The following is a 26,076-nucleotide window of genomic DNA, read 5'->3' on the forward strand; positions in this document are numbered from 1 at the left end:
AAAAAAAAAACAAAAAACAAAAAACAAAAAACCAAAGCAGCAAGCCCTCCCTGAACTGGAAGCCTCGACTCTGCCCGGGGCATGCAGGGCTCCCTGCGAGGGCCGCATGTCTGTGCTGCTGTCTGTCTGTGCGTGGCTGTGCGTCGTGTCCGTCGGTACGGAGGTGCTGCCTCCCCCCCTCCGTGACGCCCGCCGGGGTCTGTGTGTGCCTGCGATCCAGTTCTGACCTCAGGGCTTAGCAGGGGGGAGAGGTGGGAGGCCGGTGCCCCCCCCGCCCTCCTGCCCTGTGCAGGGCAAGGATGCTCCCCCGCTGCCTCCACCTTCCCCTTCTGCCCCCGCAGTGGGCACCCAGGGCGAGATGCTGCGCTGGGGGTCCCGGGGGTGATGGAGGAGATGGGGGTGCAGTGGTGCAGGGCTGGGGCCGTGCTGTCCCCCCCCAGCCCCCCCAGTGTGACTCCTACAGGGGGGCCAGGAGCGATCCCCTGTTCCCAGAGCAGAACGGCTGCGCTGAAGTCTTTAGTCCATGAATTATTATTATTATTATTTGTCACGTTTCACTGCGTTTAATGTGTTTGAATGGGGAAAAAAGATTTTTTTAAGGCAATGTTTAGCTTTTAGGTGATCTTTTAGACACTGTATGGAATTTTAATTTGTTTTAAGAAACAGTTTTTATCTTTTTTTTTTTTTCCTCCGTCTGTTGGCTTATACTAATCTTCCTGGTCTGCTCTTCAGTCCTTTGGATTAAAGACACTTAATGCGTCACCCAGTCTCTCCTCCTTGCTTGTGTGGCCGTGTAGGAAGCACCCCAGGTGGTCGCTCTCATGATGTGTCCTAAAATTGCTTTTTTTTCCACCAAAGAGGCTGAGTTCCCCCAGCACGTTCTCCGGGGATGTGGCATTTCTGCCCTTTGCTTGGGGTTTGGCTGCCTGATGCGGTCTGGTGGCCGGCTGTGTGCAGGTGGGGTTTCCTCTGGCGTGCTGGGGCTGTGGGTGCTGCGCCCGGGTGCCGGCAGGGGGAACTGCGCATCCGGCTCCGCAGCCGTGCCGTGGGCGCTGGGGCACGTGTGGTGTCGGGGACCCGGCTGCCACCGTCCCCGCTGTCACCCCTGCCTGTTCTGGCTGCTGTCCTGGTGCCTGCAGTGTGATGCGCTGGGATTTACAGCTGCTGAGAGCTGGTGCTGCTCGTCCCCGTGTGGGGCTGCAGCGTCTGCAGGAGGGGAGGAAGTAGCAAAATCCCCCAGTGCCGTTCTCCTCCTCCTCTTCCTCCTCCTGGGTTTCCTCCTGGGGTGAAGAAGCCACCGAGGGGCTGCTGGGGGGGGTGTGTGGGGTGTGTGGGGGCAGCAGCCAGGGCTGCAGGTAGGCTCGTGCAAGTGGATGAGACCCGTCAGGTGGTTTGACTCCAAACCCTCGCTTTTGATCCTGGAGCTGAGGCTTTTACCCAGGCAGTGGGGGCCGGGCACAAGGAGCCCCTGCTGGGCTCTGAGCCCCAGGCTGGGGGTCCCCAGGGCATCCCCCCGTGCACCCCGGACGAGTCGGCAGCCGCTGAGCGGCGCGAGGGGCAGGTGACGTGTGCGAGTGGGTACATGGGAGCGCTGCCCACAAGCTCTGCCAAACCACAGAGCAGGAAGGCTCTGAGCGAGCGATACAAAAAGCTTTATCTGATTATTTGTTTCATAATTTCATGCTTGGAGCCGGGTTGCTTTTCTTTCCGCTCCAGCCGATGGAGCTGTGCTTTTCTGACAGCACTGATTGAACGAGTCTCGTGCTGCTGCGGTTGCCGGCGCTCCTGCAGCCTCCTCACTAAGCCAGCGTCGGGCTTTTGCTTTGGGGGCACTCCTCTCCTAGAGAAGATCTGCCCCAGTACACCCTGGGATGGGGCCATAAGTGCCGGGCTTGGGTGTCCTGGGGGGCTCTCTCAGCCTTTCCTTCCCAGCTGGAGAAGTCCCCAGGTGCTGCGAGGATTCCTGGGGCTGTTGCAGTGTGGGTTTGGATGTGCACCCCGTAGTGCAGGTTGGGGTGACCAGGCTGTGGTGTGGGTGCTGGAGGTGCTGAAGCAGCTGCAGTGACCTGGAGGGGCTGCCCCGGGGCTCCCGGCTTGCTGGGGCTCCTTGGCTCGCACATCTTCAGCCCCAGCACTCACCCGACGCTGCCTCTTGCTGCTTGTAATGGAACTGATGGATGCGATCAGCTTTACTCTCCCCACCTGCAGAAGAGCTCAGAGGTGTTCTCAGTCTACGTCTGGGTGAAATTCCATCCCAGTTGGGTCCAAAGCTCACTCCTGTGCCACCAGGTTTGGAGTGCCACACGAGACCCCTGGGCACCCTGGGACTGCAACCAGCTGCTTGCACAAGACGCGCGCTGCTATCGTCAGAGAAGGGCCAGTCCCGGGCCTTCCCCTTTCCAGCAGCTCCAGTGCACTGGCAGTTCATCAGAGCTGTCGCTTCGAGCACTTCTTGGCCTGTGTTGGGCCAGGTAAGACCAGCTCGCCAGGCCTGGCTGCCCACGGCATACTACGGACAAGAGCAGGGTCCTCATTTGTGTGGGTCCTGTCACTTTTTCCCTCCTGCCCTTGAGCATCTCTCCAATGAAGCCCATGGGGATGAGGTGCTGTGCTCTGCTCCGTGCCAGGCTCCTGGCCCTGGCAGCCCTGAGTTCCCCCCGTTCCCAGTTCCTGGTGAACTGGAAGTGTTTGCCAGGGGCTCTGTCTCTTGTTAAGCCAGCTTACTTTAGTTTGAACACACGAGCATGGAGTGGTGGCACTGAGCATGCGGCAGTCATGTGGGGAAGGCTCTGGGATTGCTCATCCTGCTCCCGGCCAGTGTGCATGGGCTGCTCCGAGAAGTGCTGCTGTGGGATGCTGTTGTGCAACGGGGCAGGAAGGAAAGAAGTCAAATCCCACAAAGGTGCTGCAAGAGAAAGAGCGAAGGAGCTCTGGCGACCTCCTCCAGTCACTCTTGCAAAAGCCAAGTAGGGAGGAGTTATTTTCTTCAGCTGCCAAGTTCCAAAACAGTGAGCTAATACTTAAAGCCCTAACAGTAAGTCATCTCCGTTTGCACAATGCAGATCACTCTACAGAAGCGGAAATGTGGACTACACAAATATGCACAGCATTGAGAGGTGTGAAGCGCAGGCTAATTTTTCCAAGGGCTCAGCCCACAGCTGCCGTTAGCTCTGAAGGGCTTGCGCAGGTTCAGTGTTTTGGAAAGAAGTTTTTATAAACAAACGTAATCCTAGCAATAAAAACCCAAACGTTGTCTTTACGGGGCGGGGGGGTCTGAGGTTTGCATTTCCTTTATTACTGAAAGCCAGTTCTGGAAATCACAGTGCTTACTGACACAAACCTCAACTCCTGCGTGAAGGCTTGCGGCTCGATACGTCTTTTGGGGAGGGAGATACGGAGAGCGGAGCGGAGCAGTGCCCCGGGGAGAGGCAGCAGCTGGCTCTACAAAACCCGTCCCAGCCCAGTATGGGCACTGCAGGTCTCGTGGTGGTGGTCTCTGCAGCTCCCTGGAGTCTCCTGTGTCCCCCCCATTCCTCTAGCCTGGGGCTGGAGCCCCCCGTCCTGGCTTCGGGCTCTGCACAGCTTCACCCACCCGGCAGCTGCTTCTCCTCACCTTCCCTGCATGAATTCCTTCAGAGGGGCCCTGTGCTCCCTGCAGCATGCTGCCAGACTTTTTTCAGTCACTGCTTTCATACAGTCTGTCTAGGTGGATGAAAACAGAGGTCTATTTTCTGTGAAGATGTTGATACTAAAAGGAATAGTTGGGTCAGTGTGGGCGTTGGGTGAGAACAAACTTACTCATACAGGGCGATATTTTGTTGCTTCGGGTTTGAAAGCAAAATTTTTAGACAGATTTGTTCACAAAGTGCTGTAAATAAATAGGCTGTAGAGGAGAGAAGAGGGCAGCCATGAGCTGGGGAAATGCATGACAGTGTTTGCTCTCCCGTGCAAGGTGAGGATGAAAAAAAGCAGAGTGAAGGAACACAGCTTTTGGGGAGAGACGAGACCAATTCTGTACGTCAGGAGGGCACCTGTGTGGAGGAAAGGCTGGCGAGCTTCTCCTGGGCTCTGTCGTACCAGACCTTCCTCCCGTGGGGACCCTGCGGTTTGTCTCGGCAGCAGAGAGCTCCCCCGGGGCAGGACGATCCTGCAGCATCCTCGCACCGCTGGTGGGGACCCAGGCCACCGGCGGGGGGGCAGACTGGAGCTTTCAATAACGTGTTTTTCTCTTTCCACTTCTCAGTGTGGAATGGTCTGAAGACATGAGTGATTTGGAAACAGGAGGAAGATGTCCAGAGCCAAATTTGTGAAGGTCTTCGTTTGCTCCTCAGTAGCTTCAGCAGGTAAATACCAACACCGCAATCTCCGTACACCTGTAGTGATGTCAAACAGTGCAGCCTGACCTTTGCTTGGCCTTAAAAGAAGACATAGATGGCTAATTTCAGCTAGAAGCTAAAGATGAGCCACCAAGATAAAGGGCAGCGAGATTAGCAAGAGATACTCTCTCATGCTTACTCTTTATGAAAACACCTCAAACATAACTGGAAACCAGGAGTGGTAGCACAGACGATGGCAGATAAGCGCTGTATCCCACCCCCGCCCCTGGAGCAGACTGTCAGCACTTCAGGTTGATAACCACACGCAGCTCCGAGGTGCCGGTGCCTCGGACATGTGTGCTTGTCCTGGCCCGATGGGGACATCCAGCCAGGCCTCCTGCCACCAAAGTGTGCCTTGGTGTCCCTCCCTTCAGCAGCTCCTTGGCCGTTGCTCCTTCCCAGAGCCAGGACCAGAGCTGGATGTCCTCCCAGGGCCTGCTCCCCAAGGCCCTGGGCCTGTCATCAGCCTTGGAGGAGCAGGACAGGCTGCAAAGAGCGTCCCTGGGCTCCAAGGGCTGCGTTTTGTAGCTCCAGACACAAAGCATGTGTGGGCCCGAGTGCAGTGACAAAACCGGGAGGCAGCTTCCTCCCCGAGGCTTCCCTCAGGTGGGGCTTGCCTCTGAACAGGCCTTCTGGGAGGGCTCGGAACCATTCTCCTGTGTATCTGGCTTACGGCCTAACTCCTCCATGCCTCCTTCCTTCACATTACACCCTGTCCTGCTGTTGGGCCTCTGCCCTGGCTTCTGTGAGGCTGGAGCTGGGCTGGCTTCATCCTGGGCCCAGCCTCCCTCCTGCAGAGTGGTGCCAGCTCTGCACGGCAAACATCCCTTCAAAACCGCAGGTGAAAGAGCTCAGATGTCCACCGGCACCCCTCGCTGCCACAGGCACAGAGGGGATGGGGTTTGTGCCAAGGGTCGGTTCTGCCCCTAGAGCTGAAGCTGCGGAATTTAACGTTGTGTTATTTAACCTTTGAGTGTTCTTGTCCATCACGTACGTATGCGCTATGACGTAGCTGCCCAGCACTTCAAGTAAAATCGAGGGACTGTACGTGTGACCTGCTGACTCTGAAGGAATATGTGAAAGATTCACTGCATCATTTTAAATTTTCAGTAGTTGGTAGGAAAATAAACGCTCTCTCCTCACCCCACCTTCTTATTTTTAGCAGCAAACTTCCTGCTGAGGAAAAAAATGCATTTCACACTATTGAGGGGATTGGTTTTTATCAAAAACCTGGCTCTGCTCCAGGTAGATCATCAGTGTTTGCCACTACCTGAGAGATGAATCACAAAGATCTCGTTTCCTTGTCTGCCGATGCCAGAAGTAGTTGCTGCTCTTGCAGGGACAGAAGCGGGGCCGGAGAGTTTTCAGTACCTAACCTCCCCCTCCGCAGCCACACGCCATCAGCTGTCTGCTGCCCTCTCGGTGTTGGCCAACGCTGGCCGTCCCCACGAGGACACACTGTCCCCAGGGCTGCCGGGGCTGTGTGGGACAGGAAGGCATGTTGTGCAAGGGATGCAGACAGAGATCAAAACAGAGAAGGACCAAGTAGTTGTGCATTTTGTTCATGCCCCTACTTTTCTTATGACAAGGATTGTGAGTTAGAGTAGATATTTTTCCATGTATGTACTATCAGTACTGGTAACCCTGTTCTCAGTGTAGTGGAAGCTAACCATAGCCTTCTGTTGGCCATGTAGGCTTTATCTTTTATTTCCAGTCTGTTGGTACCTCAGAAGTGCTTGGCCTTCAAGCAAGGCTTAGATTTTGCCTCGGTGATGCTTCAGAGCTGTTCTGTTTGCTTCCTACCTGCTGGTGGCCTGTGTTGGGGGACGTATGGACCTCTCTGTTCCAGCACCCCACAGCCCCTGCAGTACTGAGCCTGGAGGTAACCCCAGGAGGTAAGGAAGGGCTTCAGCCTTCCCTCTGGGAGCACTAGGTTCTGTCAGAAGCTGCACTGTGCAAGTCCTGGACCAGCTCCATTTGCAGTGCCTGGCTGCGATGTCTCTTCCATGGTTTAACTGGAGGCTGCCCTTGCCCCGGCTACCTTTCAGACCTCATGGATCAGACCTTGTTACCAGGAGCTGATGGTAAGCTGCACAATTTAGAAATGCAAAGCTTTTTGTGAAAAATCAGATAATGGTAGTATTTTTCTAAGAACTGGGATTGGGGTCATCAGAGGGTTGTGAGGATTTCCTGCTGCGGTGCTTGGAATGACTAGTGATGGCACAGCTAGTCGCTTAGTGCTCACGAGTGCCAAATTAGTAAAGGGCCAAGCATTAGTCTTGCTTGATCCTGTAGTTATACAAAGTCTACTGAGTACTTGCTGAAGCTGACTGTAAAATCAGAGACTTTGAGCAAGGACATTTGCAGCACAGGTTAAGACAATGATGACTGATTGATAATTTAAACTCAGCTGTAAAAGTAGCATGCCCAGGAGCATTAAAAGAAGCTTTTCAGTATGGGTAAGGTGCTAGCAGTGGGAAGCTGTCAGCAGGTTGTAGAGAGGGTCTGTGGGATGTGCTGATCACAGAAGTTGGGGTCAGCATTGCAAAAGATTCAGGAAATGACTTTTCAACTCAGGGGAAGAAAAAGAAAAAAAAACAACAACTTGGCATTGTTGTCACAAAATGAACCTTGTAGAACAGCCTCAAAATACTGAATTGCTTGGAGTGGAGATTTTGTTGCTTCAGGGTGTGATGAAATGGTGGAGAGAAGCTGTCAAGAAGCAAAGGGCAACAGAGTACAGAAAGCACAGATGTGAAATGAGAACAGGCTGCTGTAGACCACCGAATTACCATCAATAGCCAACCAAGGTTTTGTACAGACTTTGTGGGCTGGGATCTCCATCTCCTCCTCAATCAGAGAGCCCAGGGAAGCGCTCAGACTTGAGCATCCAAAGAGCTGACATGGCTGGGAACTAATTTGATGATTTTCCTTCCTTCCTCCACATCGTTGTCTAACCAGGTGAGTCCCTGCATCTGAACTGTGTTCTGACCCTTTCACAAACTAACGGGTTAACAGTTGGAATAGGGTGAAAAAATGTCACAGGGTTTGTGCATCTCTCTGTTCTATGTCAGCCTGCTGCTTCACCCTGACAGTGTCCTGTAAACCACCTGGGGCTCGGTTTCGACACCAAGCGCTGAATCCTCCCCGAACCCTCAGGATGTATCAGGATAAACTGATTTAGAGCTAAGAGGAAAGCAAGTGGCTGCTGTTCCTGTTAGGTGGCTGCTTTGCCAGCCTGCCGCTGGTCTCTGTATTGCTGAGGGTAACCAGCCCTTAGTCATTGTGAAACCACCTGCGTGCGGAGGAGACACACGCGGAGTGTGCTGGGCGCCGCTGTGGGGCGGGCGCCAGGGGCTCGGCAGGCGTGCAGAGCCCGGCACACCGCACGGGAAAGGAGCTTCGCTGAAAGCGGGCGCCTTGCTGAGAATCGGCCCCTTCGCTCCCGAAGCTCCCCGCGCAACCCCAGTGCACCAGCCACAGGTGCGGTGGGGGGAACCGCTTTGCTTTGCACATCCCATGGCTCCTTTTATCTGGCTGTTTTGCTCGAGATTCACCGTCTGCGCTGCACGATTTCTGGGGCAGCAGCAGAAGCTGTGCAGGGGCATCTCCAGCCTGGTGTGCTGGGGCTGATGCCCATCTCCATCAGCTGCGTGTGCCCCTCAGGCATGAGAGCCTGAGACAAGAGCGCGGGAGGCAGCAGTGGGGTTGCTCCTTTCTGCTTCCCCATGTTTGTAGTAGCGCTGCACATGGAAAAGCACATGGGTGGCTCTTCAAACTTTGTGGTGTAACGCTGGAGCGTTGCTGGTAAACAGTAATTATGGAGAAACAGTATGGAAATGGCCAGGTGCAGTGCTTTACCAATGACTGACATGCTTACTTTTTGATAATGGTGTTTCATGGGGTGTTAATGTTTTTTTTGTTTGTTTGTTTGTTTGTTTTTTCCTTGCTCTAGAGGAATAGAGGAGTTTGTGATAGGAACCTGCAGATCTCAGAAAAGGGCTAGGACACAGTCTGCTGCATGGTGTTAGAGGAGAAACCCTGCTGTCGGGGCAGCTGGCTAAATCATTCCTCCCGAAAGATTTGCCCTCAAATCTCAAAGTCTACAGAAAACTGATGGCTTGGGCTTGTGCAGGTGATGAGATGACACTTGAGCCATTTGAATTCTTGAGGAGTGAAGCTTCTGCCTACAGAGCCTGGAGCTGTGTGGGGTGCCTGGCATGCAGGGCCCTGTCCCCAGGCAAGCATCTGCCCGCACACACCGGAGCTAGTGTCTCTGGTCCTTGGGAGCAGCAGCATCCGCTCGTGAGCCACCCCTGCAAGAGCCCTGCTCGTCACCCCACTGAGACCGAGAGTGAAAAGGCAGCTCGTAATCCCGAGAGCGGGCAGGGCTGCTGCAGGGACAGCCCCGTGCGTCAGACCCCACACCACAGGGCGCAGCACCACCGCCCGTGCAAGCCTCTCGCTATGAGACAGCCAGAGCCACCGCTCCTCCATCTTACGGGTAACGCCGGAGCACAAATGAATAGGCGTTGAGCTTAGATTTCATTTGTCGAAATACTGAAAATGGAGCCTCACAGAGCAGGGTGGGATTGGCACCTGCGCATAGGTTTTGTCCTGTCTTAAAAAGGATGCTCGGGTCTCGTGCACTGGTGGCTCCGCGGGATGCTGGCACCAGAGACGAGGACGAGCCCTTCCCAGAAACCTGGCCCTGAGCGCTAACAGCGTGCTGCCATTCTGCTGCTGGCTTTAGTAACCCCGCTGCACCGCAGGTGAGCCAGGCTCTTGCCACCACAGCACAAATAGGAAAGTGACAACCCGTGAGCCCCGTGCCTGCTTCCTCCTGCGCCGCTCCGGTGCCGTGTTTGCTGCGCTGGGGCGCGCTGCTCGGTGCTCTCGCTGCTCCTGACCTCTTTCATGACAAAAGCCCCATTTTCAGGGTCACGTGGTGCTGAAATCTAGGGCGCAGAGAGGCATTAGTAGCCCAATCTCTTAAAAGTTAAATAACAAGTGTTAACTGTAACCACAACAGAAATCAGGAAAGTTCTGAAAGCTTCTGCAATTTAAAAATTGTTAAAAGCAGTGCTTGTTTCTTTTGGTTTTGTCTATTTAGGGCCTCAGTGCCATCGTACCACCAAAAGGAAAGTTTCTGAAGAGAAAAAAGAAAAAGAAGGATCTGCTGCTTCAGGAGGCAGATGCTCTGATGAGTTGCCACTCATCACGTTCCTTATTTCAAGTGAAACTTATAGCCATGAACAGCTAACGCTCAGGCACTTTTGAAGTCCTCAGGAGCTTTGTCCATGTGTGCATGTGCTCATGCAGGAGTTGCAGTGATGTGACTGAAGTGCTATCGAAACCACTGACTTGTCTGTGCAAACCCTGCATGTGTGCTGTCTTTTTTCTGTCTGGGCTCCGCGTTCTCCCAGAACTGGGCATCTCTCTGATGAAAGCCATGGAAGGACGGAGTGACTGCCTCCATCACGGCACCTTGAGGATAGCGGAGAGCTGCCAGTGCTGGGCTGGCGAGCCAGCTCCCGTGCCCGCTGGCAGTGATTCATCTGCTGCGGCTCAGCTGGTTTCACCATGAAAATCCCTGCCTGTGTGATGGCACGGTTGTGCAAGCCTGGACTTCTGTGGCCCCGCTGTGCTGTTCCTGTCCTGGTCCCGTGCCACAGTGCGTGCCTTGGGCTCGTGGGGCTGCAAGGAGCAAGAGCTGAGCTTCTGCTGAGCAACCGCTGGCAGGACTTTTTAAAGAGGAAAATAAAAAATTGGGAGCTTCTTTTTTGGCTTTACCCCCTGAAGGAAGCCTCACTGGTGCCTCTGGAGGATGGGTCATGGTGGTAGCCAGAGGTGGGTTTTCGTGCAGCGTTGGCTGCGTCACGGCAGGCTGGACCAGCCACAGCACTCCTGATGGGTTCCTGTTCTGGCCAGATCCTGACCCCTGGCTTGCTTCACCTTTTGGGAGCTGAAGGGCTGGTAAACCGCCCCTGGTTGTAGACCAAATCTCCAGTTCTTTTCCTCCGGGGTTTATGTATAAACAGTGGTTTAACCGTGTGCAACCCACACCAGACTGAAATCTCTGGGGCACCCTGTTGCCAGCCGGGAGGTGCAGCGCTGGGCCCGGTGAGCAGCTCGGGCTTCTTTAGGTGAGCAGTCAGCACGTGGCTGACTCAGGCTCCCAGGTAGCGGGGCTGCGTGTCAGGAAGCTGCCCAGGCAGCGAGGTAAGCTATCAGGAAGGAGATACCCAGCAAGGAAATCATTTGCTTGTGTGGGATTAAAAAAAAAACACACACAAAACAAACAGAAAACCACCATCTCTGAGATCTGTGAGAGTCCTGCGCTGTTACTGTAACACCCAGACTGACACTGAGATTGGCAGGAACTACCTCAGCACTACGTGGTGTGGGGTAACGCACCGCTGCCTCTGGCGCAGCAGCTTTCGGGGTGCACGAGCAGCACTTTTGCTGAGCCCAGCACAGCCCTACGGGGCTGCTCCCTGCCCCCGTCCCAGGGCTGGGTTTTATGCACTGGAGATTAAGAAGAGATGGATGGAACAAGGACACAGGGAGGGACGCATTCGTGAGGGTTAATTCAGCTGAACGGGGCTGCGGGCAAGGCAGTCTGTGCGGAAGGCGCCTCTGAGCTGTCAGCAGAGCCTGGGTTTGGACTGCTGGGGGACATTGCTTTCACAGCCTGAGTCTGCTTTGTGCAGGGAGCGCTGTCCCAGTTGGGTTTGCAGAGAGGCCGCAGCACCCAGGGCCTCATCCTGCGCTCCCCTGACCCTGCTGCAGTGCCCTGGGCTCACTGCTCCGCTCATCTCACGCCAGCTCCGATTGCATGGAGCTCTCGTTGCGATGCCATCCCTGTGTAAAAGACTTCTTTTGTTGCTTTTTCCTCCCAAACACTGATGGTTTTGCTGTGTGTTGGTCGGCCTACGGTGTCTCTGCAGGGTGGCCGCAGCACCTGATACATGCAGCAAACGCCAGGCCAGGACACAGCCCGGGCAGTGCTGGTCTGAGTCACAGGGGATGACTTGGAGCGGTGCCTCCTGTATCTCACTGCAGGCTGCCCTTTGAAAACCTGGGGTTCTCATTTTTTTTTTTTTCCTCTGGTTTTTATTTATTTATTTTTAAGGTCACATGTCCTGGGAGCAAGGGACCGTTGTGGCCCGAGCTGACCCTGCAGAGGGCTGCCGGAGGACACGGCCAGAAATGAATCACGGCGATCGCTCCCTCACTGGCCGTTATTGCTCCATGACAGACGCTGGCTTTGGTTGCCCAGGCAACTTCTGCTGGGTTTTCCAGAATGCCCTTCCTAAAACTTCTTGGAGATGAGACATACGTTTAGTCATAGGTGTGTTTTTTGTCTCCCAGGTCCATGTCATGATGCAAACCTCCCTGCGTTTTGGTGACAGATGGCACAGACTCGTTCGCATGCAGCCTGCAAGGAGACCTGGTGCTCGGTGCCCTGCCCCTTGGTTCCCTCTCCCTCGAGTCAGTCCATGCCTGGGGCTGGGAGCCCTGCAGCACCTTTCTGCCCCCCTGCTTCCCCACCCAGTTTGGGAGGAGTAGGGCTGCACCTCCGCAATGGTGGCCCTGCGCAGCATCCCTTGCAGGGTGCTGACCTCCCTGCCTCAGCCTTCTTCCGCGCCAAGCGGCTCCAGCAGTGCCAGGTAACTGGAAGCCTTTGTTCTCCATACAGCAAGAGGCATCCCATCTGCTTCCTTCCTGTGGTTACTCTAACCAGAGTGACTGCTTTACTGAAAAACTCACCGCTGCCGAGCTGACGCTGCCTTTTCCCCGGGCAGGGTGCTGAGCACCCATCTTGCTCACGAGGGCCCTCGGGCTCCTGCCCCGAGCTGGTGCCTCGGGTGCTGTCCCCATGGAAGAAAAGTTGTGTAAAAGGGGTGAAAATGTAAACAGGGCATGGCAGGGATGAAGCTTCGAGGCACTGGGCAGCTGTTGCCGAGAATGCAAGGAATCTCCTGGGCAAATACAGCAGTCACGCTGACCGACACTGGAGTGAAGTTTAGGCAGAAACTGGCTTCAAAATCGTCATGTTCAATATTCTTATTTATAAAGCAGTGAGGAAAGAAACCCCAGCTGCCAGTGAGCACTGGCTGGCAAGCAAAGATGTACAAGCAGTGAAAACAGAAGAGGCTCGAAACTGAAACTGAAAGGTGCCGGGTGGGTGCCTGCCAGCAGCAGCCCCTGGTGTCGGCGAGAGCTGGGCTCTAGAAATGGCCTGGGTTTGTTGGTGATGGAGCTGTGCCTTCGTGTGCAAACGCCTTCCCCTCCTTGGACTGATCCTCTGCTGGTGTATGCATGTGGATGTGCATGGAGATGCGACACCAAAGCAGAGGAAAAGCAAGCAGGTCTGTCGGTAGCTAATATTAGTCAAGAATGGAGCTGGTATCTCCCGTCTGATCCAGGATCAAGGCCCCATCCTGAGGGAGAACAAATGCAAAGTTAAAAACAGCTCAGAAGGCAGCGGTGCTGTGTGCTGTCAGTCAGGGGAGGGAGGGGCAGGGATGTTAGTCCTGGAGATTAGCAATGACATTTGGCACGTGAGCTGTTATTTAACTGCAAAGCTGCTCCGAAAAGGGCAATTGCTGAAACACTTGTGAGAGTTAGAGGCTGGAGGGAGCCATGCTGAGGCCAGCGTTTCTCCGCTCTAACTCAGAAGCTAGGAAATCATTGGCAGGCAGTTTGTTCTAGGGACTATTTCTGCCTCCTCGGAGATTTGCATTTAAGTGTGAAGCCCACGGGCCGCCTTGCTTCCCTGCCCGTTGGTGCCTGCATCCCCTGCTTGGTGGTCCTGCCTGCCCGGGTCCATGTCCCGCCGGGCACGGCATCTGGACACCACTGCTGGTCTACAGCACGCTAACAGCATGGAAGAACAGAAGAGAGGCTTTGTTCATCATGAGGTCTTTATTAGCAAAAATAAAAGGTTTCTTTTCGTACAGATCCACGTGGAGCAGTTGAGGCAGTAACAGCAGTTTTACACCGAGGCGCAGTGCTGGTGCGCGCTGCAGCGCCGGGGCTGTGCTCAGCTCCCTGCCACCCTGAAGGCAAAAAGCTTGGAGGAGAAGCAGCAAGGAGCTGGCCGGAGCACCGCTAAGAAGGTGATGTGGATTTTTGCAGCATCTGCCTCCAGCACTGCCCTCGAGCCAACGGTACCACGTTGAGCAGCTCCCCTGCTGCGGGGCAGGACCTGCTGCGGTGCTGGGCATGCTGCCTGCAGGAATGCCCTTCTGTCCCCACACGTGTCAAAATGGAGTAAATCACATATAAATAGGCTCTTTGCAGTGGTAACTTACAAATGACAGGAAAGCAAACAGCAAACTGACAGTGTTTCATCATACCGGTGCCCTGATACTTCTAAATATTAGAAGCAAATGCCTCGGGGTTATTGGATTTCCCTCTGGCTCGGTGTCCTGCGGTGCACGTGGGGCATGCAGGAGACTGGGGGCAGTGGGTGAGGACCCCTAAAACAGGAGGCTCTCGGGGGGCAGTGGAGCCCCACTGCAGCCTCATCTGCAGGCCCCATCTGCTGCAGCTCCTCATGCGGCCAGTTAGAAGCAAAACCAAATATTGCCAGTACTGTGTGCAGCTTCATGAATTTGAATGCAAATTACCCAAGCCACCTTAAAATGGTGGTTAATTAAATACCCTCTAGCTTCTAAAAAAAAAAAAAAAAAAAAAAAAAAAAAAAAACAAACAGTAGGTAAAACCCAATCAAAGACTGGAAAATACTAAAGTTAATTCTTAAAAGTGCAGAGTGTCTGACCCAGCGGCTCTGGAAGCCAGTTGACAGCAACATTTAAGTCAAGTTCTATTAGAACCAAAAGCTTAATTCCTATCACTACTTTTCTGTAACCTGGACTAATCTATAGGCTGAAGTCAAGAGGTGGGTTTTAACTGAGCTATTGCTGAAGCATGATCGCATTTGCTGGAGTGCAGGACTTTCCTCGTGAAAGAGGAAAAAAAAACCTGCCCTTGATTAATTTTATGATTATTTTTCTGTGTGCAAGGCCATGCTATAATTTGGAATATTTCAGTGCCTAATTCCAGCTGCAGAACCAGAGGTAGTGACATGGTTATGCATGGAAACATCTGACTGCATAAATAAATAGCCGAAAGAATAGGAGCAGAGTGCTCACGGGGTGTTTGCAATTAAACTTGGCTCAACACAGAGCTGGAAGAGCTCTTGACCAAGAGACCATGCTCAGAGCAATTGCATTCAGAATAAACTCAGCTCATTTACCTGCTTAGCAGAAGAATGCTGCTTTGGGTGTTTTGAAGCTATGAATAAAATAGCACTATCATAAACAGTATAAAATATTGAACAATAAATAGTAGTTTACAAGGTCATCATACTTTTCTCAAATTAAAAATGTGTAAACATAAACACTGAGGTATTAGAAATAATAAATATTAAATTCAATTGGTAAAAAAAAATAATTTTTAAATACGATACTAATTGCTATTGATCTGTAACTCCTGACCTGAGCCCTAGCATAACTTAGTCTCTCAGCCCACTGTGATTTCTGAAGAAGTAGCAGGACTTGGTGTGACAGCTGCCCCGTGGGTGCTTTCACTTCCTCCTCTTCATCAGCAAGTATTCTTCAATGTAGTTGATGAAAATGTCAAACTCCCCCATCGCCTTGTAGATTCCGTTCTCGTTCATCTGCAGGTGAAAGTCAGTTGGTGATTTTTAATTCACTGGTACTGCGCCACTGCGCTGCAGTTCAAGTGCGTACGCGATGCAGAATCCCTAGAAATGTTCTCTTTCCACCAAAAGCTCCAGTTTCTCTCTCCCCACCCATTCACAGAAACACAGCAGATGCTCCTTTGAGCCTCGCTCACTGGATTTCTCCGTATTAAGCATTCACTTAATTAAAGGCTTCTGCCTGTTTGGTTCCTGCCCTAATGCATGAGGACAGCAGTAAAACCCACTGACCCGCCCGAGCAAGGCACCCACCTTTTCAAACGTCTCCTTGATCTGCTTTATGGTTTTGCTCCTCTTCTCGCATGTGAGGAACCTGTGCTGCAAAGGGAAAGAGACCACGACTTTAACTCAGCAGTTTTCCTTCCTGCTGCGGGTCCCTCGTCACTGCCGCCGCAGCTCTCCACCTTCCCTGTGCGTGCTCGAGCTTTTCCTCCAGGTGCCCACAGCGGGCACCGGGGCTGCCTTGTGCTGTGTGCTGAGATCGGAGCCCGCCGGGACCCCGGTGTCAGCCCCGTGCTCTCCCTCCCTGTGGCCCCAGGGCTCGGCGAGGGCAGGGTTGGTCCTGTCTGACTCAGCCTGCGTCTGGGGACGGGGTCATGGCTGAGGGAGTGAGAGGCATCGTCACCGAGATGGCAGCCAGGTAAGGGACAGACCCCCTGCCCCCCACCACTGTTTCTTCACCCAGGTTTTGTCAGGCTGCAAATAAATTGTGCTTCTCAGCATCTTTGCTGTTGTGCTGGTTGTCTAATGGAGAGCATCCTGGTGGGGTCTGCGCTGTGCAGCACCAGACCCTGTCCCCTCCCCAGGCATCCCCACCTGGCTCCTGCCCCTGTTTTCCTGCCCTTGGGGACACCTGGCTCCCACTCCCCACCTTGCTGCTGGTCTGGGACCAGCCCCTCTCCCCCGAATGCCCGATTGCGCCCCGTGCCGCAGTGCTGAGCCCACTCACACAGCGCCTCATCATCGCCTTCAGGCTCAGCAGCAGGTTGCCCAGGTCGCCCATGCTCTGCTGGTGGTCCTCGCTGTTCTTCATGGCGCTGGGCAGGACCTCCTCCATGTAGAACCGCATCATCTCCGACACCGACTGGCAGCCAAAGGTCCCCTGGGGCGAGAGGAAGGGGCTGTGTTGGTGCCAGCACGCACTGGTGCCCTTACGGTGGTCAGAGCACTTGCAGCACGGGGATGGCTGTGTGCCAGCCCTGCTGCAGCCAGCTGAGAGCCATCCCCGGGGGACACCAGGGAATGCCCCCGGCCAGGGTCGGCTTCCTTTCTTACAAAATACAGGCTGAAGGATGGAGGGTAGTGGGCTTAGGTGAGAATTATGATTCTTACCTTAAATTCATCCAGCAGTTCGGAGCTGAGCAGCTGGATGCTAAGTTCATCATCTTTGGATTGCTGTAGGAGAATGCAAGAGAAAGATGAGCTTCAGCTAGGCGGGCGGTACCACTGCCCACTGTGCCGCACCAGGGATTGTTTGGCTTGTTTGCATTTACGGTCTTCGTGGAGCAAGGACAGAGCACCCTTTGGTTTCTAGCTCAGTACTGCAAAGTACAGGAATCCCTGTTTTTTTTTGGCGGGGTAGAGGCAGCAAGCTCACGAAATCTCAAACTTTTATGATTTTTTTTTTGTTCCCGTGAGCCTTCTGCCTGCGCTTGGAGCCCTGCACGCCCGCTTCAGCTGCAGGCGGTGTTTACATAAGAGCGCTGCCTGCAAACCACACCACCCCGCTTCCCAGATAGGTGTCAAAGTTACGGCAGCCGCTTGAAGCGAGGGCTCCACACCGCCTGGCTGCTTGTGTGCTCCCAGGGGCAGGGTGGTTCCAGCCCCCTGATGGTGTCCTGAGGGTCCCCACTGAGCAGGGCACCGGGCACCCCAAGGGGGCTTTGCCTTGCGGTGCTGCTGCGGCGCCTTCAGCTCCGGGGGCTGGGGCGGTGCAGGGTGGGCTGACAGTGCTGAAAACATTGCCCTGTGGCACTCGGAAGCTTTTCTGAGAGGTGAGTGTTCTCTCCTAACATTAACTGAAAGATTTACAGCAGGCTTGAAGTCTCAAACCGCACTGGCAGTGCTCATTTGATACAAACCATCAGCCTGGGTTCGAATTTGAGGGTTACCTCGTTTTATTGCTAAATCATACTGACACTAACTAAAATAGTAACCTGGGTGTGAGCAGCCACCCCTGTCAGCACTGTGCGGAGGCAGATAGATGCTCTGAGTGCCTCGTGCTGCTGGCTCTGCGCCCTCCTCCCTGCAGCCCCCGTCCCTGCGGCGCAGTGACCTTTCGCAGGCACCCGACCAGGCGCTCGTTGCTGTAGGGTGCTGCAGCCCGTCGGTCATGCTTCTGCAGCTCTTTCAAAGAAAAGTCGGTAGCAAAAGATTTCCCTTTTCGTCTAGTATTGGTTTCAGAAGGGCTGGACCTCGTGGCCCTGAGGAGTAGTCTAGTCCCTTCCTACTAATTCAGTGAATAATTTGCTCTGCAGATTCAGGGGGAAGTCTGCCCAGCAAGGTCTTCAGGGTTCATTATGAAATTGCTTGAGTTCATTATAACTAAAACTAGGAAGAAAAGCCTTGCATATCGTCTCTCAGCAAGCAACGAAACAACTTTTCTTGCTCACACACAGCAGCCCAGGCACAACCAAATAATTTCTGCCCAGGGGAAGCTGCTGTCCCCTCATCCAAATCACTGAACTCTGAGAAGAAAAAAAGAGAGAGAGACAGACAAGGAGAGACAAACCGGTGTCATACTTACAAAGTAGTCTTTAATCTCCTCGAACTTCATCCTCAGCTCCTTGAGCTTTGCTGGCAGGAGGTCAGACAAGTGGAGGCAGCCGGGCTCGGTGGGCGAGCACCTGGCAGGCTGGGTGCTGGCAGCCAGGAGCAGCAGCAGCGCCGTGCAGCAGGTTCGCATGCTGTGAGGTTGAGTTCCTTTCCTCTTAGTCCAGCTCTCGGTTGAATTTCACTGGAGGGTAAAACGCAGATCTGCAGTCTTCACCTTGATTGAGCCCCTCATTTATACTCTCAAAACATCTCTCAGTTTCCTCTCCCCGCTTCCTGACGAGCAATATTAGGGTTATAAGTCATTCATTAAAAGCAAATGTCACTTGGGTTTCCCGTCAACTTGGTTTCCTGTTCTCTTGACCCCCCTCCCCTCCTCACACCCCATCAAATCTTTTGTGCTTAGACTCTGCATTTTTTTTCATTGCTTGCTTCTTGTAAATTCAAATGTGGCTAAAGAGGAAAGCTTCAGAGACAATGAGAAGAAGAAAAGGTGCTGTGTGAGGCTCCTTCTGCATTCTCAGAGCCACTTTTTATTTTTAGAAGAATGCTCTATTGCTAGGGGAAAAAAGTGTTTCTATTTTTAAATCTCCCAGTCAAGCCTCCGCTTAGGATCACTAGCACTATGGATAATGCAGTAGCATTGCTTTTAATGAACGTGTTCAAATACATTGTCTCCTCATTTATCACCCTGATGCAAATACATGGCACTCTTAAATCTTTTTTATTTCTTATTCAGTTAATGCTTATGTCTGCTGACATTGACATGAATTTGTACAGGCCCCAGCAAGCTCAGGAGCGTGCTCCATTCCCCAGCTGGTGTTTCACCTGGGCACTATCAGGATCTTTTCTGTGCGTTGGGGATGCAGTGGGGGAGCCCAGCCCGGCTCGAGCTGCGCTGCCGCTCGTGTCCCGTGCAGGGGAGAGGAGCTGGAGCTCGGAGCTTGGTGCTAGGGTTCTCCCCTGCATGCTTCCCCACCAGTAATGAGAGGATCAATCTCTTTTAAAGGTGTTTCTTAGCAGCGGCCTGTGCCTGTGCTTTTAATTGGGTTTGTGTCGTGCGAGCTGCTGTTTGCGCACTGGTATGTGGTGCCCAAGTGTCCAAGCAGGTCATGAACACTTTTGTTTCTGGTTCTTGAATCCTACTGAATTTCCTAGAAATAGGCAGTAACTTTGTCCAAGCCACCCAGGGCTGGCTCCATGAACTGGATGTGCTCTGCTAACTGGGACTCATTGTCCCAGCTGATAAAACTACCATTTTGGTGCTGAAGATAACTCCTCTGACGTCTCTCTTTCCCGTTTTCCTCTCTTTCACACTCTCTTTCCACATATTTCTATACACACAGGCCCCTGCTTCCTCACGATAAAGATTTCTCCAACAAATCTGTTGCTCAAGAAAGAGAAAGTGAAGATAAAATTGACCTTAGGGCGACCATGAGGGTCCTTTGAAAGCTTTCCTGTTAGTTTGGAGTAGTGCGTTCCTCGCAGCCAACCTCCAGGTTGCTGCTTTGGACACATCACTTCAACTCTCACCTCCCTCACTGCACCGAACCTCTTCATGTGAGTTTGCAAAGTATTATTTGTTGTCATATATATATATATATTTTAGATGTTTTTAATTATTTTGGGAGCAAAAGAGAGGCATGTTCTGTGTCAGAGTTTGCATGAGTAAGGGCAAAGTGATGACCTGTTAGTAACTGAAGGCCTTGAGGTGACTTCTCTTCACACAGTACCAGCGTGGGATTTTGTGTTCTGATTTGTTTTCCCTTTGATGTTAATATTGCTGCTTTTCCAAGGGACACGAGGGAGAATCCTCCCGGTGAATTCTGCTAGTGAATCACTGCAGGGACACCAGAAGTTTTATGTGAATCACAGCATGTGTCATGAAGTCAGTCCCCGCTTTTCTTCCCCCTGCTCGAATGCATCAGTGCGGTTTCTTCCCTTGACCAACAACAGAAGCTGTCAGAAAGGAGAAGAAAGAGCAGCAAAAATGAGTAGTTTTGTACATAAACCATTCCTACTGGTGCTTTCAACCTTGGCTCCCACTCTGCGAGATTTTAGTTTGGATTAACTCCAATCTGCCCCAGGTCAATGGGCTGCACGACCAAGACCTGGATGGCTGCACAGATTTCACAGGGCCATGGAAATTTCTGTGCTGGGGTGCAGGGAAGGGGCAGGCTGCCATTCCCCAAGCACCTCGAGCTGGCCCCCGTCTGTGCAGGGCGTAGCTGGTGCAAAAGCAGTGAATTAAACCTGTGCGGATTGGTGCAATTTAGGGAATGATGCAGTCTCAGGACCTGCTTTGCAAACCTAGCCCCTGCTCTGGGGGGTTGCTCTCAGCTCTCAGGTCCTGGTGCTTGGCTGAGGTGCTGGCACTGCTGGCGAGCATCAGCTCACAGAGGGTCACTGGGCAGCTCCATTTTGCAGCACAGAGATCCAGGGAGCTTCAGCACCGGTGCTGGCCAAGGGGCTCCTGGGCTGGGGTCATCTCCACGGCAGCCACCTGCCTTCCTTCCTGCCCAGGAGCTGAGTTCTTGTTTCCAAACCTCTCTTATTTTGAGCAACCAGTGGCTCTCCATGAAGTCATTTCAGCTCGACACCCTGACAATTCAGAGCGGTTCACGCTCTTGTGCAATTCCCTCCTCCCTGTTTTGGAACCTGTGTGTTTTTTTTTGGTACACAGAGGGCGTAAGCCAGATGTGTCCATTCCACAAAGGAAACCATCCTGCGCACGCACGGCACTCGGCTGTGTTTACCTGCGTTTCCTTCGCCGTGTCAGAGATCTTGACGGTGCAGTTTCGCTCTGACTCACCCTTGCTTACTGCTGTGGAAATGCATTGACTCTGCAGTACTACGAAGTGCTTGCATGAATGAATAAAGCACCTTTTCCTAAAGAGTGTCCGGGGACGTGGGTGTATTTCTAAACCTTTAGGAAACAGCTTTCACGGTTGCCAAGAAGATCGTTTCAGGAAGGAGCACACATTACTCAAAAGCCACTTGTACACTTCTACCCCACCTCCCACAAGCTTCTAGGAGCTGCATCTTCAAAAGAAGTACTCGGCAGGAGGGCAGGATTGCTCCCTGCAGTTGAACTGAGGTATTCAGGTGAATGCAGTGTGCAAGGAGAGGCTTCTGGACATGGCCCTGGGCAGCCCGCACTGCCCGTCCGCGTGCCAGCAGGGCTGGGGGCATTTCGTGCTCTCCAGCATCCCCCTGGAGCTGGTGGCATTTTGTGCATCTCACCGGGGTGCTGCCCATCTGTGAGGGTTTTCTCATGCTGGCAAGCTTCTGCAGGGGAAAACTTTTCGTTTTTTCCCCCTCTCGGTCTCAGTCACCTCCTTCGGACAAGGAAACATTGTGTGTTTTATGTACTGTTGTAGAAACAGCTTGAAGAATCCCCTAGATCTCCAGGCTGCCATAATGGTGTGTTTATTTGTTTTCTTTTCCAAAATTTCCCATTTCTCGTCCCTTCAGATTCAGGAGAACTGCTGTCTGTGACGTACTGGGGAAAATGGGAGACTCTGTGGCCCTTCATTCACCCTACATGAATAGCAGCTTCGAAGCGATTTCATTTGCTCTCAGAAGCAGCACCCTCTCCGATGACTAACAGTTCCTGATGGGTGAAACATAAAGTGGACTGCTTTTTTTTTTTTTTTTTTTTTTTTTTTTAACATTTTTTTGCTGTCAAGGCATGACGTTGGACTTTTCACTTCTGGAAACCTGCTTTCTAGCACTCTTGTCGGAATTTGCAATGTGACTCATATCAACCTCATATCAACAGGTAAATCCCAAATTACTCTTGGGAAATTTAACCAATGTCATTAATTTTTTTGTCATGTAACATCTAAGTGTCCAGGAATAGGTTACTTAATCACGAACGGAAGACATTGGTATGAACTCTAATATGACTTCTAATATGACACATAGAAAGATCCTTACATAACATTTTCTTAGTAGGTCCATAACTTCCATTTGACATAAGCCAAGCTGGAATCTTGACCTAAAAACCTTAGGTAACAGAGACTTCCTCTGGTCTGTAGATTCATTTTTTCAGTGATTAACTTAATGAAGAAATATTTGCATTTTTTAAATTGCATAAATAAAACTCCCAATATTTGGAGCTTGCCATGTCTTTTTCAATTAGATCAAGGAACCATCTCTCTGAAGTGGTAGAATTTAAGATATTTTTTAAATTAGAGTCTAATAGAATCTCTATATTGATATAATAATAAAAATAGATACTATTATATAGTATATATAATAATACAATGTACATATAATAATACATTATATAATGTATGTATATATAATAATACAGTATATATAATAATACATTATACTATCATTATAATATATAAGGATGGGGAACAGCATCCCTGTTTCATGGCCTGCCAGCGGATTTCAGGGTGCCCCCAGGCAGCTCAGAAGACGGAGCTGTGCTGTCCTCCCCTGATGGTGTTCGTGTAGCCGTTTGATGCCATTCTGCCAGGAGTGCAAACGGTGTGGGTGAGGTCCCTGCTCCTGCAATGCCCCGTTGGGTGTCCGGATGAGCCCATAGAGGCAGTGTCAGGACATCTTCCAGACAAAGGCTGCTGCTCTCCTCCATGTGAGGCTGCTTGCTGCTCTGCAGGGGAGCAGTTACCAACAGAGCTGTCCTTAACTTTCTTCTCTTTTCTTCTGAGATGAATTGTTGGCAGGGGTTTTCAGATGCTAGCTGTACCACCCTATTTCTGTCCTTACAGAAATGAAGGAGCGCGTGTTCTGTGCGAGCATGGGCAGCCAATGGGGCTTCCTTAGAAGAAAGCAGTATGTTTGCAGGTAAGTAAAGAAGGTGAAAGTATGCAAAATACACTAAACAAGTCCAGCAAAATACACTAAACATGGTCCAGCTTGACTTGCCTAAATGTCTCTTGTAGTTCCTTTTATCTTGAGCATCCTATCTAGCCAATTTTGAACAACTCTTTCTTCTACAGTTCATTTCACAACTGCTGTCTGATGAGTTTCTTTTTTCTACTCTTGGTATTACGGGGGTGTGTGGATCTTCTGGAGAAGATTGTCTCTGTCATGATTTAGCATCATCGCTATGACCAACAATACAGAGAATAAACATTCATGGTTATGAATGGTCATAAGAAAGAAACTGGTTATCGCATTTTTTGAGATCAGATAAGGCAGAACAGCTGCTCGGCAGGCAGCACAACATGACTGCTGAGGTGAGATACAAGGACAGCTTTGCCTGTTCTCTGCTGGAGCATCAGCCCCCAGCCTGAAGCCAGGCAGGGCCCTGGTGGCTCAGACCCTGAGCAGACCAACAAGGCTGCCTTTGAGGAAATGTTTTGCCAAGTAATGGCAGCAGAAGCGTTTAGAAGCTCCGTAGCACTGGCACTGAGAGTTGCTGGCGATTACACCCATTCCTGGCTGGGAAAGCCCTCGGCGCACCGCTGCCTGCCCACTCATGGCTCAGCTCTTCTTTCCTGTGAGGGGACAGCGCGATGTCCCCATCCTTGTGGCACTGGGAATGGGTGAGCCGTTGGCTCCCACTCCTCTGCTCCCACCACCCCCCTGTCCCCTGCAGTGGCCGTGCTGCCCATGGCCCTGGGCACGGCGATACCAAGATGAGTTCACAGCCCCGAGGCATGCCAGCTGCCGGGCTGAGAAGCAGTCAGTTTTTTTTTTTTAATTTGCATGCTGTAGAGCGGTTGAGAAATCCCGGGCTTTCTTTTCCATCCCGTAAGACGCAGACCAGCACGTGCCAGGCGGTGAGGCAGCGTGGGCGCACGCGCCGGAGTCACCCGGCTGCCAGAGCCCCCGGGTTTCCCCCCACATCCCCGCTGCTGCCACCAGCCTGAAACACTGCTGGGACAGCGCGGTGGCTGCGGGGGACTCCCCGGCAAGCAGTGCTGTGAAGGCTCGGCACGGGTTTTGGGTGACGCGGTGTCACTCGCCTGGACAAGAAACGTGGTGCCAATGGCGAGATAAATTAGGTCTGACATTTCTGAGCCCCCTCCAAAAAGCCAAGGCAAGAGAAATGAGTTTCATAATGCACACTCCCAGACCAATCACCCCCAAGGCTTCTGCTCCTTCAGAGAAAAGTGCAGTAAAACCAGAATCACTCAAGTTCCCCCCGCCTTGCGTTTGGTTGTTTTCAGTTGATTTGTAATTAGCAGATGCTTTGCAAGTCACATTTTCCACAAAGATGAAGGACGTCTTGGTCAGAAACTGGCATCTCAACACAGGGCTGTGCCACTGGCAGGAAGAGAAAAAAAATCTGAGTTTGATCTCACGTGCATAAGCAGAGATTTTTGATAAAAAATGATTAATCCAGCATGCCTTCTGAGGTGCGAGAGGGGTTTACATGTTTTGTTTACAACTCTCCATGTGTTCGGAGAACTGGTGGTGAAATCTGGATGTATAGAATGCCTCCGCTGGTTAAATTTATTACTAATTTAACATCCTAAAATTTATTTATTACTGTTAAAATATATATTTAATTAATTTGTGGTTAATTCACAATACCTGGAAGGTATTTTAACTGCAACGGTGCAAAGGCAAAGTGAGCCTGGGTGCGGAGAACAGCAGCGTCCAGTGATGGGAAGGGTGTCCGTGCACTCGTTGCTGTTGGGAGCACAGAAGGGTGGGTTGTGGGCAGTGGGCTGAGGGAGCTGCCCCTGCCTGTGCTGCCTTTGCTTGCACACCATGCCCGGGAGTCATCTTCTCATTGCAGCCAGTGGAAGATCCTCTTCAGCATCAGGATCAGGCGCTGAGGTCCCTTCTCTGTGGTTGCTCTCCATGTCGCTTGGGATGGCCGTGAGTAGGAAGTGGCAGATGAACCCAAAAGTGGAAACCCCCCTCTCTGAAATTGGTGTTTAAAAAAAAAAGAAGAGGAAGGGAAAAAAAGGGGGGGGAGAAAAAAGATCTGAAGCAAACGCCCTCTGCTAGCTTTCTCTCCTGTTTCAGGGAAGAGGAGCCCTGCCATTTAGCCATTTATCACCCATTCCTCCTGGCTGGCAGCAGGTTTGCTGGAAATGGGATGTCCAGTGGGACGTCCCCGGCCCTGTGCCTACGGCTCGGAGCAGGGCAGGACGGGAGCTGCAGCCCCGAGCATCCCGGCTCAGAGCCTGCTGCTGCTTGGGCCGGTGGCTTTGTGCACAGCAGCAGCGTGCTGCGAGGGACGAGGGACAGAGCCTGTCTCCTTCCAGGAATTTACGCCTAGAAGCCAGGCTGTCCTGGCATGGAGGGTGGGACAAACCCTGCGCTCTCTTGGGATGCACAGGTCTGAGCCTTGCACAGAGGAATCATTCCAGATAACAATTCCAGGGGATGCAGTGCTGATGTGCTGGGTTTTTGCTTGTTTCCATCAACAAATAACATAGGAGATGGGAGAGCCAAGGGGCTGTGAGGTGCTGGCAGAGGCCCTTTTGCTTTCCTTCCCTCCTGTGCTCCCTTCTCGAGCTGGGGCAGCTTTCGCCTTGTGTCCGCGGGCCGCCCCACTTTGCTTCACAGGCATGAAACCTCATGGTTGTGAAACTGAGACCGATTCCAGTCCCGAGTTAGTGCATGATCAAGGCAATATTAAGCCAGCGAAAACTGAAACTTGTCTTTAAGAGATGGGCTATGTACAGACACCACAGCTAATTTACTGAAACATGTGTTTCAGTTTTGGTGAAAGGTGAATCAATGAGAGCTCTGCCTGGCTATTGGAGTGATTCATTTGCTCCCCAGATAATTCAAAAATTGAGCTAGTAGCAGTGAGCAGTCAGTTTCTCCTCTATTAGGCATCATTTAGTGCCTGCACCATCAGCACATTTTGCCCTCCCGGACAAACCCCAGCTCCCTGGGACAGGCTGTTCCAGCACTCGTCCAAATCCGAGGCCGAGCAGCTTTCTAAAAATGCTGCATCTGGCAACTGGTCCCCTGCTGTCCTGGGCATTACAGATCATTTTAAAAGCTACGCCACTCAAAGCTATTGTCTGTCTGAAGCTTGCAAGGAGGGAAGGGGTGGTTTGATATTTCATAGAGAAACAGCCCCTCCGTGTACAATCCCCTCACTGGCTGCACCTAGTGTATTTTGAAGTATTTGGTGTGCTATTGCTTATCTAGAAGTAGGGGTAATGAGCCCTGATAACTCTGTGCATGTTCTGTTTTTATATTTTTATTTTTATATTGTGTCATTTTCTTTTTTCTTTTTAAATCTCA

At 52.0% G+C, this 26,076-nt stretch overlaps 1 protein-coding gene and 2 long non-coding RNA genes across 5 annotated transcripts; 2 read left to right on the forward strand and 1 right to left on the reverse strand.

The window, feature by feature from the left end:
- Positions 1–6,838: 6,838 nt before the first annotated feature.
- Positions 6,839–9,360, forward strand: LOC118178345. Its single transcript, XR_004756132.1, has 2 exons — positions 6,839–7,337; positions 8,340–9,360. It is a non-coding gene; the product is annotated as an uncharacterized LOC118178345 (long non-coding RNA).
- Positions 9,361–12,404: 3,044 nt separating this feature from the next.
- IL10 (interleukin 10) lies at positions 12,405–18,343 on the reverse strand. Of its 3 annotated transcripts, none has more exons than XM_035347145.1 (5): positions 17,855–18,328; positions 16,441–16,503; positions 16,058–16,210; positions 15,361–15,426; positions 12,405–12,823 (listed from the first exon to the last, which is right to left on the reverse strand). In XM_035347145.1, exons 1-5 carry the CDS (start codon positions 18,011–18,013, stop codon positions 12,770–12,772), a joined length of 495 nt encoding a protein of 164 aa, XP_035203036.1. In that variant the 5' UTR covers positions 18,014–18,328; the 3' UTR covers positions 12,405–12,769. The 3 variants fall into 3 exon arrangements, with proteins under 3 accessions (XP_035203036.1, XP_035203035.1, XP_035203034.1); XM_035347144.1 differs by lacking the exon at positions 12,405–12,823 and adding an exon at positions 13,275–15,066 and having other exon boundaries at positions 17,855–18,334; XM_035347143.1 differs by lacking the exons at positions 12,405–12,823; positions 15,361–15,426 and having other exon boundaries at positions 15,744–16,210; positions 17,855–18,343.
- Positions 15,399–24,687, forward strand: LOC118178547. The gene is made up of 4 exons (XR_004756188.1): positions 15,399–15,748; positions 21,355–21,661; positions 22,623–22,698; positions 24,605–24,687. It is a non-coding gene; the product is annotated as an uncharacterized LOC118178547 (long non-coding RNA).
- The last annotated feature ends 1,389 nt before the right edge of the window (positions 24,688–26,076 follow it).

The sequence above is a fragment of the Oxyura jamaicensis genome, chromosome 26 (assembly GCF_011077185.1).
Source record: "Oxyura jamaicensis isolate SHBP4307 breed ruddy duck chromosome 26, BPBGC_Ojam_1.0, whole genome shotgun sequence".
Lineage (NCBI taxonomy): Eukaryota > Metazoa > Chordata > Aves > Anseriformes > Anatidae > Oxyura > Oxyura jamaicensis.